The sequence below is a fragment of the Pelobates fuscus genome, chromosome 13 (genome assembly GCF_036172605.1).
Source record: "Pelobates fuscus isolate aPelFus1 chromosome 13, aPelFus1.pri, whole genome shotgun sequence".
Lineage (NCBI taxonomy): Eukaryota > Metazoa > Chordata > Amphibia > Anura > Pelobatidae > Pelobates > Pelobates fuscus.
In genome coordinates, this window is record NC_086329.1 from 96,473,073 (window position 1) to 96,489,391 (window position 16,319).

A 16,319-nucleotide genomic window follows, 5' to 3' on the forward strand; every position below is an offset into this window, starting at 1 on the left:
ATTTTTACATTACTGGCCAGTTGATATCTCCATTTACAGTAAGGTGCTGTGACATCATAAATACTCTGACATCATCTGATGAAACAATCAATGTCAAACTCACCTAAAGTCAGAGCAACTGGACACCTTGAGAGTGAACAGTGGCTACTGCATTGGTCAGGTGCTATTTTCAATAATTTATTAATTATTACTTTTATCAATCAGCTGATTGCTAAATATATTTGTGAATTTAAAAGCTATATATTCACACAGTATAATAAGAATGAAGAGAACAAGAAAACGTTCTCGTAACGAAACTGAGGACAGTCAGGACATTTCTGACAAATTAAAAACAAAAAATAGAAAACTCAGTACCAGATCAAAAGGACAGGAAGAGCAGACATCTCTTGGACATTCCAGGAGAAAGAGCTGCAATGAGCAGGATATTGAGAGAGGGAGAGAGCCAAAGAGACGGGTCATTGCTGAGGGACCCAGCAGATATCAGGGTCAAAAACGATCCAGGACCTCCAGTCATGATGAGGATTCGCAGGTCATACAAAAAAGAGTCAAGCTCTCCTCATCTGCCAAACTGGGTCATAAAAGTGAGAGAAAGTCTGCTGGAAAAAGCGGCCAGATATCTCCACTCAAAAAACAAGCCCTGAAACGAAGCATGGAATGCGATCTTGAGGAGCAGGTCATGAAGAAAAGACCAAAGCTCTCCTCATCTGCCAAACTGGGTCAGAAAAGTGAGAGAAAGTCTGCTGGAAAGATCAGTCAGTCATCTCCACCCAGAAATAAAGCCCTGAAAAGAAGCAGGGACTATGATGATGAGGAGGAACAAGTCAGACAGAAAAAGGGAAAGGTCTCCTCTGGAAAGGAAGAGGAGAAAACAAACAAGCCAAAGGGCAACGATGAATGTATTACAGGTATGAAAAAAGTATTTTTACAGAGATTTGCCAATTCGTATCAGATATTTTACCCTCAATTGACCATACTCTATACCCATTCACCGTCTCTAATTAATCAATATTTCCCACACTTCAGCTACCACGAGTTCTCAGGCGATGGGGTTTTAAACTAAAGAAAAATACAGCCAGAGTGACCGATCAGAGAAATCAAAATCACTCACGGTGTATTGGTTGCAGGGTATTGAGGGCATAACCCAACGATAGAAATAGAAAGAGAAAAGACTGGAAAGGGTTAACTAAACGAAGTGCCCCCAAAGAACAGTCTCTATACCCTGGCTAAGATAAGCTCTACCAATGTACAGCAGCAAATATGCTAAATCATAGAGCAAAAAAAAAGAACTAGGAAAATAATACATTTTTAATAACCCCACTTAGGGGAACCAAAAGGTATAACAAAAATGAACAGTGTATAGCTCATAGTGAAAAACATATATAAAGAAGTAAAGAAAAATAGATAAAAGGTTTAACATAGGTACATCTGCTAAATCTGTGATATATGCAGTAGTTGCACTCAATGTCTAGTGGTCACTAAAGGTAACTAACTATATGTAAACAGCCTCTATATTACAGGTAATTAAATGGACCAGTGGTATAGACAATGAGAGGTCAGTGAAACAAAAAAGAAAGAAGTACAATGTAACTTGCTTAAATTGTTGTGTATATAGATACACGTATATAATTAATCTAGAGAGGATAACCCCAGCAAGTATCTACGTTGTACAAAATGGGGAACTCCATAATCGTGAAACACACCCTTTCTGTTAGAGAGAGACTTAGTGAGTAGGTTAGTCCGGCCGGACAAATTAAAGGGACACTCCAGGCACCCAGACCACTTCTGCTCATTGGAGTAGTCTGGGTGCCAACTCCCACTACTCCTAACCCTGCAAGTGTAATTATTGCAGTTTTTTATAAACTGCAATAATTACCTTGCAGGGTTAACGGCACCTCTAGTGGCTGTCTACTAGACAGCCACTAGAAGGAACTTCCTGCTTCATAGCACAAGAAACCTGTGCTAGAGCGTCGCTGAACGTCCTCACGCTGTGTGAGGACCTCCAGCGTCGCTCAAATCCCCATAGGAAGACGTAATACGCATGCGCGGCATTGCCGCGAATGCGCATTAGGTCTCCTCGGCCGGTGGGCGGGATCAGTCTCGCCAACCGGCCGACGGAAGAACAGGGAGGAGCGGCGTGGAGGAGGAGACAGCGGCGAGGGACATCGCTGCTGCCTCAGGTAAGTGACTGAAGGGGTTTTCACCCCTTCAGTACCTGGGGATTGGGGGGTGGGAGGGAGAGGGACCCTCCAGTGCCAGGAAAACGGATCGTTTTCCTGGCACTGGAGTTTCCCTTTAATGTAAAAGTCGCTCTAAATAATTACACTGCAAGGAAAGGATGGAAAGACATGTAGAATGGATAAAAAAAATATAGGACCAATAGAGTAGCTATGGTGCCAGATATTCTGTGGATAAAAAGTATGTATTAGATAGAGAGGTATTACAAGTAACGATATAATGCACTGTAGATAACCTTCCTATACTGGAAGAGCTAGAAGGTCAGGAAAACGACTGGCTTTGAAATCAAAAAAGCTAGCTACAGCAGTCCTAAATGAACCTCCGTGGAAACAAGTGAACTAAATAGGAAGATATAACAAGTATCAATATAATGTAACATTATTACCCTGCCTGTATCGGAGAAACTAGAGAGTAAAGTTACTAGCTGGCTTTTAAATCAAAAAGCTAACTCAAATAGTCCTAAGTAGTGATAAAGAAAGGAAGCCCCCCCCCAAATCTTAATTGGATGAATAAAGAGTGAGCAGATGCCTAAGTAGGGTACACAGTGTACCAGGGTTTGCTCAACGCGCGTTTCGGCGCCCACGTGCGCCTTTGTCAAGAGCTTTTAAACTAGGTAATGGTATAGAGCAATATTTCAAGACCTTTGATAGATGTAGAATATTAATCCCTCCATTTTGAAATAGCCAATAATATTCATAAGGAATGTAGCACAAAATAAAATGTATTTTAATCAAATTATCCATGATGTGATATTTATAAACCATATTATCGTTTCATATAACTGGATGGGATGGGAAGATTTGTATAGCGGTTCTAGAGTAATAGAGAATTAAGCTGGTTCCTATGTTTATAATGAATTGGAGGCTAATGCTATATGTATTAAATCTTTAAGGAGGAAGTACACAGCCTGTGGTTGAATCAAAGAAGCCACTGCCTCTGTCAGTCACTGGTTACCTATTCCATAAAGTGCTGGGACAGGGGAGCTTCGGACAGGTGAGTCTACTAACAATCTATAATTCTTAATACATCTATTGATCTAGTGGAGAACTCACTTCTCATTATTCTTATTCTATTCCTATAACAATTTATTGGGAATTAATTTGTTATTAACCTTGGGCACGTGCATGATCCATAAATGTGGAAAGTATAGTAAGACGTACAAAGTAGACTCCAAATAAAATACCTAGGACCTTCTATTTTGCTATTTTGTGTTGTTTAACATGGCTTCCTTTATTAACAGTTCTATTAAATCTTTCGGTCTTTCTAGAAACTTCATAATTCACAACAGAACAACAGACATAGGTCTCGAATTATTAAAACATTTCTAATTTTCAAAGCTCTGTATAAATATCCCTTATATAGGATTCCCAGGTAGGTTTCCAAGCTCTGTATAAATATCCCTTATATAGGATTCCCAGGTAGGTTTCCAAGCTCTGTATAAATATCCCTTATATAGGAATCCCAGGTAGGTTTCCAAGCTCTGTATAAATATCCCTTATATAGGATTCTCGGGTAGGTTTCCAAGCTCTGTATAAATATCCCTTATATAGGATTCTCAGGTAGGTTTCCAAGCTCTGTATAAATATCCCTTATATAGGATTCCCAGGAAGGTTTCCTAGCTCTGTATAAATATCCCTTATATAGGATTCCCAGGTAGGTTTCCAAGCTCTGTATAAATAGCCCTTATATAGGATTCTCGGGTAGGTTTCCAAGCTCTGTATAAATATCCCTTATATAGGATTGTCAGGTAGGTTTCCGAGCTCTGTATAAATATCCCTTATATAGGATTCTCAGGTAGGTTTCCGAGCTCTGTATAAATATCCCTTATATAGGATTCTCAGGTAGGTTTCCAAGCTCTGTGTAAATATCCCTTATATAGGATTCTCAGGTAGGTTTCCTAGCTCTGTATAAATATCCCTTATATAGGATTCTCAGGTAGGTTTCCAAGCTCTGTATAAATATCCCTTATATAGGATTCCCAGGTAGGTTTCCGAGCTCTGTATAAATATCCCTTATATCGGATTGTCAGGTAGGTTTCCAAGCTCTGTATAAATATCCCTTATATAGGATTCTCAGGTAGGTTTCCAAGCTCTGTATAAATATCCCTTATATTGGATTCCTGGGTAGGTTTCCTAGCTCTGTATAAATATCCCTTATATAGGATTCCCAGGTAGGTTTCCAAGCTCTGTATAAATATCCCTTATATAGGATTCTCAGGTAGGTTTCCGAGCTCTGTATAAATATCCCTTATATAGGATTCTCAGGTAGGTTTCCAAGCTCTGTGTAAATATCCCTTATATAGGATTCTCAGGTAGGTTTCCGAGCTCTGTATAAATATCCCTTATATAGGATTCCCAGGTAGGTTTCCGAGCTCTGTATAAATATCCCTTATATAGGATTCTCAGGTAGGTTTCCAAGCTCTGTATAAATATCCCTTATATAGGATTCTCAGGTAGGTTTCCAAGCTCTGTATAAATATCCCTTATATTGGATTCCTGGGTAGGTTTCCAAGCTCTGTATAAATATCCCTTATATAGGATTCTCGGATAGGTTTCCAAGCTCTCTATAAATATCCCTTATATAGGATTCTCAGGTAGGTTTCCTAGCTCTGTATAAATATCCCTTATATAGGATTCTTAGGTAGGTTTCCAAGCTCTGTATAAATATCCCTTATATAGGATTTTCAGGTAGGTTTCCTAGCTCTATATAAATATCCGTTATATAGGATTCTCAGGTAGGTTTCCAAGCTCTGTATAAATATCCCTTATATAGGATTCTCAGGTAGGTTTCCGAGCTCTGTATAAATATCCCTTATATAGGATTCCCAGGTAGGTTTCCAAGCTCTATATAAATATCCCTTATATAGGATTCTCAGGTAGGTTTCCTAGCTCTGTGTAAATATCCCTTATATAGGATTCTCAGGTAGGTTTCCAAGTTCTGTATAAATATCCCTTATATAGGATTCTCAGGTAGGTTTCCAAGCTCTGTATAAATATCCCTTATATAGGATTCTCAGGTAGGTTTCCAAGCTCTCTATAAATATCCCTTATATAGGATTCTCAGGTAGGTTTCCAAGCTCTGTATAAATATCCCTTATATAGGATTCTCAGGTAGGTTTCCTAGCTCTATATAAATATCCCTTATATAGGATTCTCAGGTAGGTTTCCTAGCTCTGTGTAAATATCCCTTATATAGGATTCTCAGGTAGGTTTCCTAGCTCTATATAAATATCCCTTATATAGGATTCTCAGGTAGGTTTCCTAGCTCTGTGTAAATATCCCTTATATAGGATTCTCAGGTAGGTTTCCAAGCTCTGTATAAATATCCCTTATATTGGATTCCTGGGTAGGTTTCCAAGCTCTGTATAAATATCCCTTATATAGGATTCTCGGATAGGTTTCCAAGCTCTCTATAAATATCCCTTATATAGGATTCTCAGGTAGGTTTCCAAGCTCTCTATAAATATCCCTTATATAGGATTCTCAGGTAGGTTTCCTAGCTCTGTATAAATATCCCTTATATAGGATTCTCAGGTAGGTTTAAAAGCTGTGTATAAATATCCCTTATATAGGATTCTCAGGTAGGTTTCCAAGCTCTCTATAAATATCCCTTATATAGGATTCTCAGGTAGGTTTCCAAGCTCTCTATAAATATCCCTTATATAGGATTCCCAGGTAGGTTTCCATGCTCTGTATAAATATCCCTTATATAGGATTCCCAGGTAGGTTTCCAAGCTGTGTATAAATATCCCTTATATAGGATTCTCAGGTAGGTTTCCAAGCTCTCTATAAATATCCCTTATATAGGATTATCAGGTAGGTTTCCTAGCTCTGTATTAATATCCCTTATATAGGATTCTCAGGTAGGTTTCCAAGCTGTGTATAAATATCCCTTATATAGGATTCTCAGGTAGGTTTCCCAGCTCTGTAGAAATATCCCTTATATCGGATTGTCAGGTAGGTTTCCATGCTCTGTATAAATATCCCTTATATAGGATTCTCAGGTAGGTTTCCGAGCTCTGTATAAAATATCCCTTATATAGGATTCACTTGTAGGCTTCCAAGCTCTGTATAAATATCCCTTATATAGGATTCTCAGGTAGGTTTCCTAGCTCTGTATAAATATCCCTTATATAGGATTCTCAGGTAGGTTTCCAAGCTCTGTATAAATATCCCTTATATAGGATTCCCAGGTAGGTTTCCATGCTCTGTATAAATATCCCTTATTTAGGATTCTCAGGTAGGTTTCCATGCTCTGTATAAATATCCCTTATATAGGATTCTCAGGTAGGTTTCCTAGCTCTGTATAAATATCCCTTATATAGGATTCTCAGGTAGGTTTCCAAGCTCTGTATAAATATCCCTTATATAGGATTCCCAGGTAGGTTTCCGAGCTCTGTATAAATATCCCTTATATAGGATTCCCAGGTAGGTTTCCTAGCTCTGTATAAATATCCCTTATATAGGATTCTCAGGTAGGTTTCCAAGCTCTGTATAAATATCCCTTATATAAGATTCTCAGGTAGGTTTCCGAGCTCTGAATACACGTCCCTTAAACAGAGCTATTAGGGAGGCCCCCAAACCCTGTAAATACATCCCTCAGGAGGTGTTGAAGCGATGTTACAAAGTGATATCTGTATTATGCCCCCACTATTTAAATAAAGTTTTACAATAAAAAGTAGCTGAGATTCCCACCTTCTTTTGCAACATTGTGTTTGATACGAGGCTCTCTCCTCTCTCTATGTGATGCTCAGGTTGTGCTCGCTTCCACCAAGGACACAGGTCAGGTTGTTGCAATTAAATTAATAAAGAAAGCTAAAGTTGAGGAAAAGACCATTCAGAAGGAGAATCGGATACTGCAAATGGCGAGCGGCAGTCCGTTCCTGTGTCAGGGACTCGCTGCCTTCCAGACCCGGGTATGAAACACTGTGCCCATAATGTTTCCTTATTTCTAGATATTTCTATATGGCGGATTGTGTTCTGTTAATATTAATGCAGTATATATTAACCAGAACTTTGTTGTCTCTCTTGTGAAACAGGAGTACACCTGTCTGGTCATGGAGTACATACCAGGGGACAGTCTCCAATCCTACATGGCTGGGAAGGAACATCTGTCCATGGAGGAAGCAAGGTGAGTCATTAATAGCTCTAGCAGGTAGAGGAAAGAAGTAGTGAGTTTAACACACGATACAGAAATGAACCTTTCAATATCAGCCAGACAATGGGCAATACAAGAAACTCAGAACTAGGAGCGGGAGGCGTTCTGTACGAACTGATGGCAGATCGGGAGCCGATATGAGTTAGCTGACCTGCCGTAGCCCGAAGCCGACGTCAGGGTGTATTTCAATTTCTATTACCATGGATCTTCTGAATCAATTCATATACAGCTTGTGCTTTATGACAAAGAACTGAGAAGGGTTTAATGGGTAACATATCAAGAGACAGTCCCTCCACCATTTGGGTACTTATTAAGTAAAACCATTATAAGGATCATGTTTTCAAATGATAAAACTGATGGTTTTAATAATATTAATGGTATTAAAGTAAAGTCTTATCTCCCATGGACAGGTCCTGTTTGTCCAGATTGTTAGGCATGATAAATAGATACTTGTATCGTACCTGCTGTCATACGTTTCTTGGCCTGCGCAACTCCGGTCCCTCCGTCCATGAAGACTGTGTCTCTCCTCTCCCGCGGTGTCCCGAAGTTCGGCAGCCAATGGATGGTGCACACGTCCATGCAATTAACGGCTCTATCTTTGCCCCTTAAAGGGAAAGCACTCCTAGTATAACTGCTCACTAATTACCTTAATTGGTTCCCTAGCCTATCAACACACACTTAGGCCTATTTATACCTCCCTCTGACATCACATCCTTGCCTTGTCGTGGTCTTTGTAGTCCGAGAGTGCTTTTCTTTAGCTTAGACTTTTCTGGTATCTTAATTCCAATTTGTTTCTTGTTCATCCGTTCATCTGGTATCCTTGACCCTCTGCTTTGTTCTACATTCATCCTTTCGTCTCCAATCCAGAACTTGGCCGGTCTGACTATTCTATACCTCTTTCTGTACATTTTATACGTTAAGACCAGCCACTCTAAGGCACGGTAATACGTCTTGGTTTGTGTATAAGTATAGAGTGTGGCGAAACCAACCTCGCCACTGGGCCCTGGAGAAGCCTGTTTGCTAGCCTCCTACCTGCTGACTATGGCCCCTGGGTTATTTGGGGCATATTGTACTTTATATTGCTGCTGCTGGCCCTTTTAAAAGCATCAGTGGACATATTGGGACTTTTGGGACTACTGTCCCTTTAAGACTGTGGAGCATATTACAGTAATACTGCCTTTAATATCATGTATGTATTTATGTGTTGAGTTAACCTGGGTTATATGTATGTAGCATTCAGCTGATTGTTCGGTAGAATCATTACATTCATTATACTGAGTGAAACTACCGAACAACCAGACCACCCAGGAATAAGTATGCCTCCAATTCCCGTTTGCAACAATGTTGCAAACGGGTAATTGGCAATCAGTGTAATGTATTCTTTGTCCTCTGGGTGGCCGCCATTCGGGAAACGAACACGTGGCGGCGGCCATCTTAAACTCCCGAACAGCGGTGTTTTGCCGTCGAGTGTCTGGAACTAAAATCGTACACTCGACTAGGCAAACACCGCTGAGACCTCCATACTTCCAGAAATTCGTATAGAAACTACCGAATGGCCCGCCGTTCGGTAGAAAGAACCCCACAAACAAGGGAATTCATTCAAACCCTCTCCAGGCTCTATAACACAGGCAATTCGTCTGTTTTCATTCCCTTGTCTGTGACCGACCGCAGGGCCAAAATGTTTTCGGATACTTTACCCATGCGGTCGGTCAAATCTTTGGAACCCCATATCTCCCGAACCGTTTATCCGAATGAACTGATTTTTGGATATGTTGTCCCCCTGAATAAGGGCTATCCAGCGATGCTGGATTTAAAGGTGTACCCCCTGTTTTTGGGGTACATCCAGAACCTGGCTAAAAATGTGTACCGTATAATTGGGTTTACTGTTATCTGAGGGGAGGGGATGTGTGGGTGGAACCATGTATGTGATTGGTTATTTTATGCCTCCCCCTGGGTGTGGCCTGTAAGTGTACAAGTGTAATAAAAGCCAGGCTGGATGAGCCAGTCCAGAGTTCCTGCTTAACCCTCAAAGTGAAGTGTCGTCTCATTATTGGGGGAGGATTTATTGTATGCTGTTCCAGTTTGACTGCTAGGATTGAAAACCTATTTGTATGGTTCCTATTCAACTGTCTACAGCATTCAGAGGCTTGAGAAGATTCATATGCTTCTCTGATACGGTGATTGTGGTGTCTGCCAGAGTGCTTGGAGTCCTCAGGAAGCGCTAGGAGCATCCATTAACGGAGGTACCAGGTCGGGGTGCCAGGCGACCCGTTACATAGAGCTCCTTAGTTTGCGTGTTAGTGTAACGGACAACTGCATAGTGCTGACATGTCACAGTTACCCTGCTAGGTGCACTATAAAGAGAAATACATTTTACCAATAAATTGAAATGTTCTGCCCTGCTATATGTTATTTTAATATTAATGATTTGGGCAGATTGCTTGATGATGTTCTTTCTATTCTGTTTTCCAGGTTCATTTCAGCAAACCTTGTCTGTGGGATCCAGTATCTCCATGCCCGCGGGATACTTCATAGGTCAGTATTAGTGCTGGTTTATTTAGAAAGCGCTGGCGTGCTCCAATGAGAAATAATGTTATTATATCTCTGCTCTCACTTTAATCTCACATTTATATCTGTCTTCATTATCTAGGGATCTGAAACCAGCCAATATTCTCTTTGATGCCAAGGGCTATGTCAAAATAGCAGATTTTGGCCTCTGCGAAGAGAATATTTTTACGGATACAACCACCAACGGACGAGCTGGCACAGTCAAGTACATGGCGCCAGAGGTTAGTTAGAGGGTGTGGCTATGTGAGCTGTAGGGGGAGGAGTTAAGGGTAGTGATATAAGAGCATATATGTTTAATGAGCAGTAGAGAGCCGAGTAGCAGTGGGGAGAAGAGGGCACTATCAGAGTATAGATATAAACAAAAAAAGGGATACAGCTGTATATCTGCAAATAACGAATTGGCAACACAGTATCAGAGTAGCAGTGGGTGGACTTAGAGGAATGTGTTTAGACTAGATTTGGAATAAAATGATGGGGATTATATGAAAAGCTGTAAGATAGTAATATTCTCAAAAACTCCATACCAAACCTATTACAGTCTAAGTAGAAATATAGTAATGATGTGTCCATTTAATACCATGTGTTAATACCTATGTGTTTTTGCAGGTACTAAGCTACAAAGAGTACGGCCATTCAGCAGACTGGTGGTCGTTTGGCGTCATTCTCCATTACATGATAACTGGGCAGAATCCATTTAACACCAAGATCAGTAAGACGCATTTTATAAATGAAGTATTAAACGCTGACCCGTGTTACCCAACCTGGCTGGGCAGTGATACTATAGACTTTCTGAGCAAGGTAAGGAACAGGCTGTTATAGGAGCAGATACACTGTAAGCCGGTAATAGAGAATGTGCCGGTTAATGTTTTAATTGAATATAACGATAGAGGTTGTAAAGAAGAATGATAGAAGTTACTGGAGAAGATATGGGATATCGGTGGTAATAGATACTGGCTCTATTTATTGCAGTATGTACTAAACAGGTTATAGAACCAACTGTTAATAGTGAGAATGACTGGTTATGTTCCAGTGCAGAGCAGATTCAGAATTCCCTATTCCTGCCTATCGCCCATTATTGCTCAGGTTTGATAGCAGCATGGAGTGGTGGGGTGTTCAACAACTAATTCCTGAAATTATTTAAACCTTGATATTTAGTGGGTTAATACTAATATTTAATAATGATGGCAGATTAAAACACAGACATTTACTTTACAAAATGTAATCTTGTATATTACTATCTACCTGCAATGTACCGACAAATGGAGAAGCCATTTTGTGATTCTATTGGACTACACAAAAGGCATGTGCAAGGGGAAAATTTTCGGTTCGGTACTTCCGCAATTCAGAAATTCTGCACTTCCGCAATTCAGAAATTCGGCACTTCCGCAATTCAGAAATTCGGCACTTCTCTTGCAGCCGCTTAGTAGATAACTCCCTAATTCCAACGGTATTAAGGAGTTATCTACCAAAAGGCTGAAAGACCCAAATTGGTCTTTCAGACAAATTTACTAATACTAAGTAAAACTTCTATTAAATTTGCCTGTGGCTGCTCACTGTAAAAAATAAATAAATAAATAGGGTCCCACCCCCCTCCTGAGCCCCCACCCGTGGCGCGCGAGCGGGGGCTTTTAAACTAAAGGGGGAACCTATTGCCCCCATCCCTGAGTGGCGGGTGGGGGCCCTAAAGTAAAATGATGTGGGGGGACCTATTGTCCTCCCCTGACCCCCACCCCTGAGCAGTGGGTGGGGGCCCTAAATACCAATAAGGGGGGACCTAATGTCCTACTCCCTGGACCCCACCCCTGAGCGGTGGGTGTGGGCCCTAAATTAGAATAAGGAGGGGGGCTAATGTCATACCCCCTGGCCCCCACCCCTGAGCAGTGGGTGGGGGCCCTAAATACCAATAAGGGGGGACCTAATGTCCTACTCCCTGGACCCCACCCCTGAGCGGTGGGTGTGGGCCCTAAATTAGAATAAGGAGGGGGGCTAATGTCATACCCCCTGGCCCCCACCCCTGAGCGGTGGGTAAGGGCCCTAAATACCAATAAGGGGGTACCTAATGTCCTACCCCCTGGCCCCCTCCCCTGAGCGGTGGGTGGGGGCCCTACAGTAAAATAGTGGGGGGGACCTAATTTCCTACCCCCTGGCCCCCACCCCTGAGTGGTGGGTGGGGGCTCTAAATACTAATGGGGGGGGACCTAATGTCCTCCCCACTGGCCACCACCCCTGAGTGGAGGGTGGGGGCCCTAAATACTAATAAGGGGAGGGGACATAATGTCCTCCCCCTGACCCCCACCTCTGAGTGGCGGGCGGGGGCCCTAAATAGGCTGCTCACTGTTTAATAGACATGCCCCTACTCGCAGTTTAGCGAGTAGGGGCATAATTTACTAATACTAAGTAATCTTTACTTAGTATTAGTAAATTTGGCTGAAAGACCAATTTAGGTCTTTCAGCCTTTTAGTAGAGAGTTCCCTAATACCGTGGGAATTAGAGAGTTATCTACTTATTTATTCCTGTCATTACACTGACTGGCTAAGTAACTTACATTTTATATGAATGTATGTTACTTGATTGTTGTAAGTGTTGCAAATGCTTACAGCTGAATCCTGGCTATGTTTGTATACTTTTTATTTAAAATTGTATACAGTGTAACATTCTTCATTCTTCCACTGGGAGTATATTAGTTCTTAGGCAATACTGTGCTTCAGCACTTCGACAATTTCGGAACTTCGACCATTCATCTATTCGGATATTCGGAAGTACCCGAATGTCCGAATTGCCCGAAATTCATCGAAATTCACATTCGGACCGAAACGAGTTGCATGTGTCTACTACACAAGAGGAAATCTTTATTTAAAAAGATTTATACCGACAAGAAAAAAAAGGGGGGGGGGGCAGCTTCGCTCAAGAGTAGGCGCCATCTAGTATTGTAATTGTTTATGTGCTTGCTGAACGACATTTATCTGCTGCTTAGATATATATCAAAGTGATGTACCTACTTCCTATTTTAATTACTATGTGATGTCAATTAATTGCCTCAATAAAAGAAAAAAATATTTATAAAGAATTAGAGTTGCTGGTATGAGATTATTATTAATGTAACAATTTACAACAAACTTTACACAAACACAGCCTCATCTAAGGTTTGATAGAAGGTTAAAATGGCTTCCTTCAGTAGGGGTGATAACTTTTAGTTTGCGTTATAGATTATTACATCGTACATTAAAATATTACAGTTCGGAGATATCACAAAGTGTTATACTCAGTGTATCCTCTCTCTCTCTCTTCCTAGCTCCTGGATAAGGACCCTTGTGCACGTGTTGTGGTGGGAAGGAACATTCGGGAACACCCCTTCTTCAAAGACATTAATTGGGAAGATCTTGAGAGGGGTAAAGTGAGCTGTCCATTCCTGACATTGCTAGTAAGTGCACATACAATCAGTATTTACAAACTGAGGGAGGATTATATAGAATAATAAATCCTTAATTATTATTATTAAAAAACGATTCCTTAATCCTCCATTAATCACATCCCAGCAGGGGTTCAACTAAAGAGGTACTGGATTAATTTCTCCCCACCGTTAATGTGACCATTAGAAACAGTACATTGTCATTTATACGTAAGAAGTAGACAATGCCATATGATGCTAAACTAATTACATCTATCTTTATATCGCAGACACCAGAGACAGGCACCACAGGGAAGTAACTGAAAACTATGTCATCAGTGGCCCGTCTTTCATAATCCCTAAATGTCTGGAATGAAAGTACTGTAGAGGCTTCCAGCAAGGAAGATAGAGATGGACATGTCTCGGTTATACTACAGGAGCTGCTCGAACATCAAAAAGAGCACGTTCTCCCACAAAAATGTGTTGCTGTATACCGTCAAATATTTACATTATATGGAATTATTTTTAAGCCAAACATTTCCTGGGAAAACATCTAGAGCGTAATATAATAGAGGAGAATAAGAGTCTGAGAACTATTCTTAATATTCCAAATTCAAGAGGGCTGATATCTAGGTGCTTTGATTTGATCAGAGAAATAAAGTTAGATGACAGGTTTTTTTTTAAGTTTTCGTGCCAAAGTGGTATGGGGAAAAGACCTGAATAGAGAGATATCAGCCGAGGATTGGATCAGGGCTATAAATAATGTCAATAGAATGGTACACTGTCTAAACAGTGTTGACATTTTTACAAACTAGCAAATATGTGGTATCTAGTCCCAGCAAAACAATCTAAAATGAATAAAGGCATGCATAATGGTTGTTGGAGATGCGGATCAGGAAAAGGTGATTATTTTGGTGGCAATGAGGGCTACTTAAAAAAAGTAAGGAGTGGCATTAAAGATCAGATAAGCATTCTATGTGAAATAGACTTTTACCCTAGAGAGTTTACTGTAGCATCTGAACTGGCCTCGAATGTCTACTGAGAATAGAATGATGATAACACATATTCTGATGGCTACTAAGTTTGAACTAGCGAGAAATTGTAGAAGTAATAGGATTCCAGAATGAATGGAAATTAAGGCTCATACGTTATACGAATGTAAAACTGAATTAGGTATTACCAAAAATAACATCTGTAATGTGAAAATCCAATAAATGAAGGCTGCTATTGATAGATGTGCAGTCTAACAGTTAAACTACCCTGGGCTGTTAATATAGCTCAATATTAGTAGAAGTTCTAATACTTCAGGAGGAGTCTGAAATTGGACAGTAGAGTCGTCATATGTCTCAGCGCAAGTTATGGTTTTGTACCGTGGGAAATAGAAAATAGAAATTTGGTATAAAGCAAACTTTTTATTTGCTTTACTATTGGCATTGCAAGTATTTTCTATTTAGTATTTTATATGTGTAATTGTAATTCTTTGTAATTGAAAGTTGCATTTGTTGAATTGTATAAATTTTGTTAAAATAAAAGATTAAAACGATAACGCATATTGACATTACTTGTAGAGGGCTATCTTTTACTGGTGTCGTTAAATGATATACTGCTTGTGTATATGTATATGTATATATATATATATACACACACTGCTCAAAGAAATAAAGGGAACACTTAACCCCTTCAGGACCGTCAGCTGTAAAACGTGCGTTTGGACCGCTGACGGTCCTGAACCGTCATAACGGTCTGGGGCTACTTACCTGATCGCCGTCGGTCCCACGGCGGCGATCAGCTCTCCTCCCGGTCCAGGGGGACTGCCTGTCTGCCCGGGCAGTCCCCCCTCGGCAGATCAGGACCCCACGGCCACGTGATCACTCGATCACATGACCGCAATAGGGGTCCATGTGTCTGCCTGCAGGGGGACTGTCTGTGCTGACAGGCAGTCTCCCTGCAAGTGAAAAATCATAAAACAAAGTGAAATAAAATCAATCAGTGTAAAAAAAATAATAATATGTGTGTATATATATATATATATATATATATATATATATATGATATATATACATGTATTATATCTATATATAACTATATTTAATATATGTATATATATCATATATATATATATATAATGTCATACTAAGTGTATTTTTATATTTATATATACGTATATTAATATAAAAATACACTTATATTTAAATTACACACTAATATATACAATATATATAATAACTATATATATATGGTATATATATATATATTATTATAAAATACAAATAATATGTTAATAAAAATAAATAACAAAAAATAAAAATAATTTTTAATAATTAAAAAAAATTATATATATATATGCAATTTTATTCTAACAGTATTTTGATATTGCTATATATATTTATATCAAAACACACTTAGAATGTAATGATATATATATCTATATAAATAAATAAATAAATAAAAATAATACGAATTATACATATGTCCACATACATAATTACATAAATAATTTAATAAATATACACGTAGACGTCAAATATATAAATATGTATATATATTAAAATTATACGTGCGTATTTATGTAATATTTTTACCTAATTAAGTAATTTTAATGATTGCAATTTGAGGGACCTGCCTGCCAACCCAGGCCGAAAGTCCAGATAATTTAATTTGCTAGCACTGTGTTTAACCCTGTAACTTTCTATGACACCCTAAATCCTGTACATGGGGGTACTGTTTTACTCGGAAGACTTCGCTGAACACAAATATTAGTGTTTTAAAACAGTAAAACATATCACAGCGATGATATTGTCAGTGAAAGTGAAGTTTTTTGCATTTTTCACACACAAACAGCTCTTTCACTGAGGATATTATTGCTGTGATATATTTTACTGTTCTGATACACTAATATTTGTGTTCAGCGAAGTCTCCTGAGTATAACAGTACCCCACATGCAGAGGTTTTATAGTGTTTGTGAAAGTTG

At 39.5% G+C, this 16,319-nt stretch overlaps 1 protein-coding gene across 1 annotated transcript; it reads left to right on the forward strand.

Moving 5' to 3' along the window:
- Positions 1-262: 262 nt before the first annotated feature.
- Positions 263-13,668, forward strand: LOC134582654 (protein kinase C theta type-like). Its single transcript, XM_063439308.1, has 9 exons — positions 263-905; positions 3,128-3,228; positions 6,989-7,150; positions 7,274-7,365; positions 9,865-9,927; positions 10,043-10,181; positions 10,567-10,758; positions 13,253-13,381; positions 13,639-13,668. Exons 1-9 carry the CDS (start codon positions 263-265, stop codon positions 13,666-13,668), a joined length of 1,551 nt encoding a protein of 516 aa, XP_063295378.1.
- Positions 13,669-16,319: the final 2,651 nt, after the last annotated feature.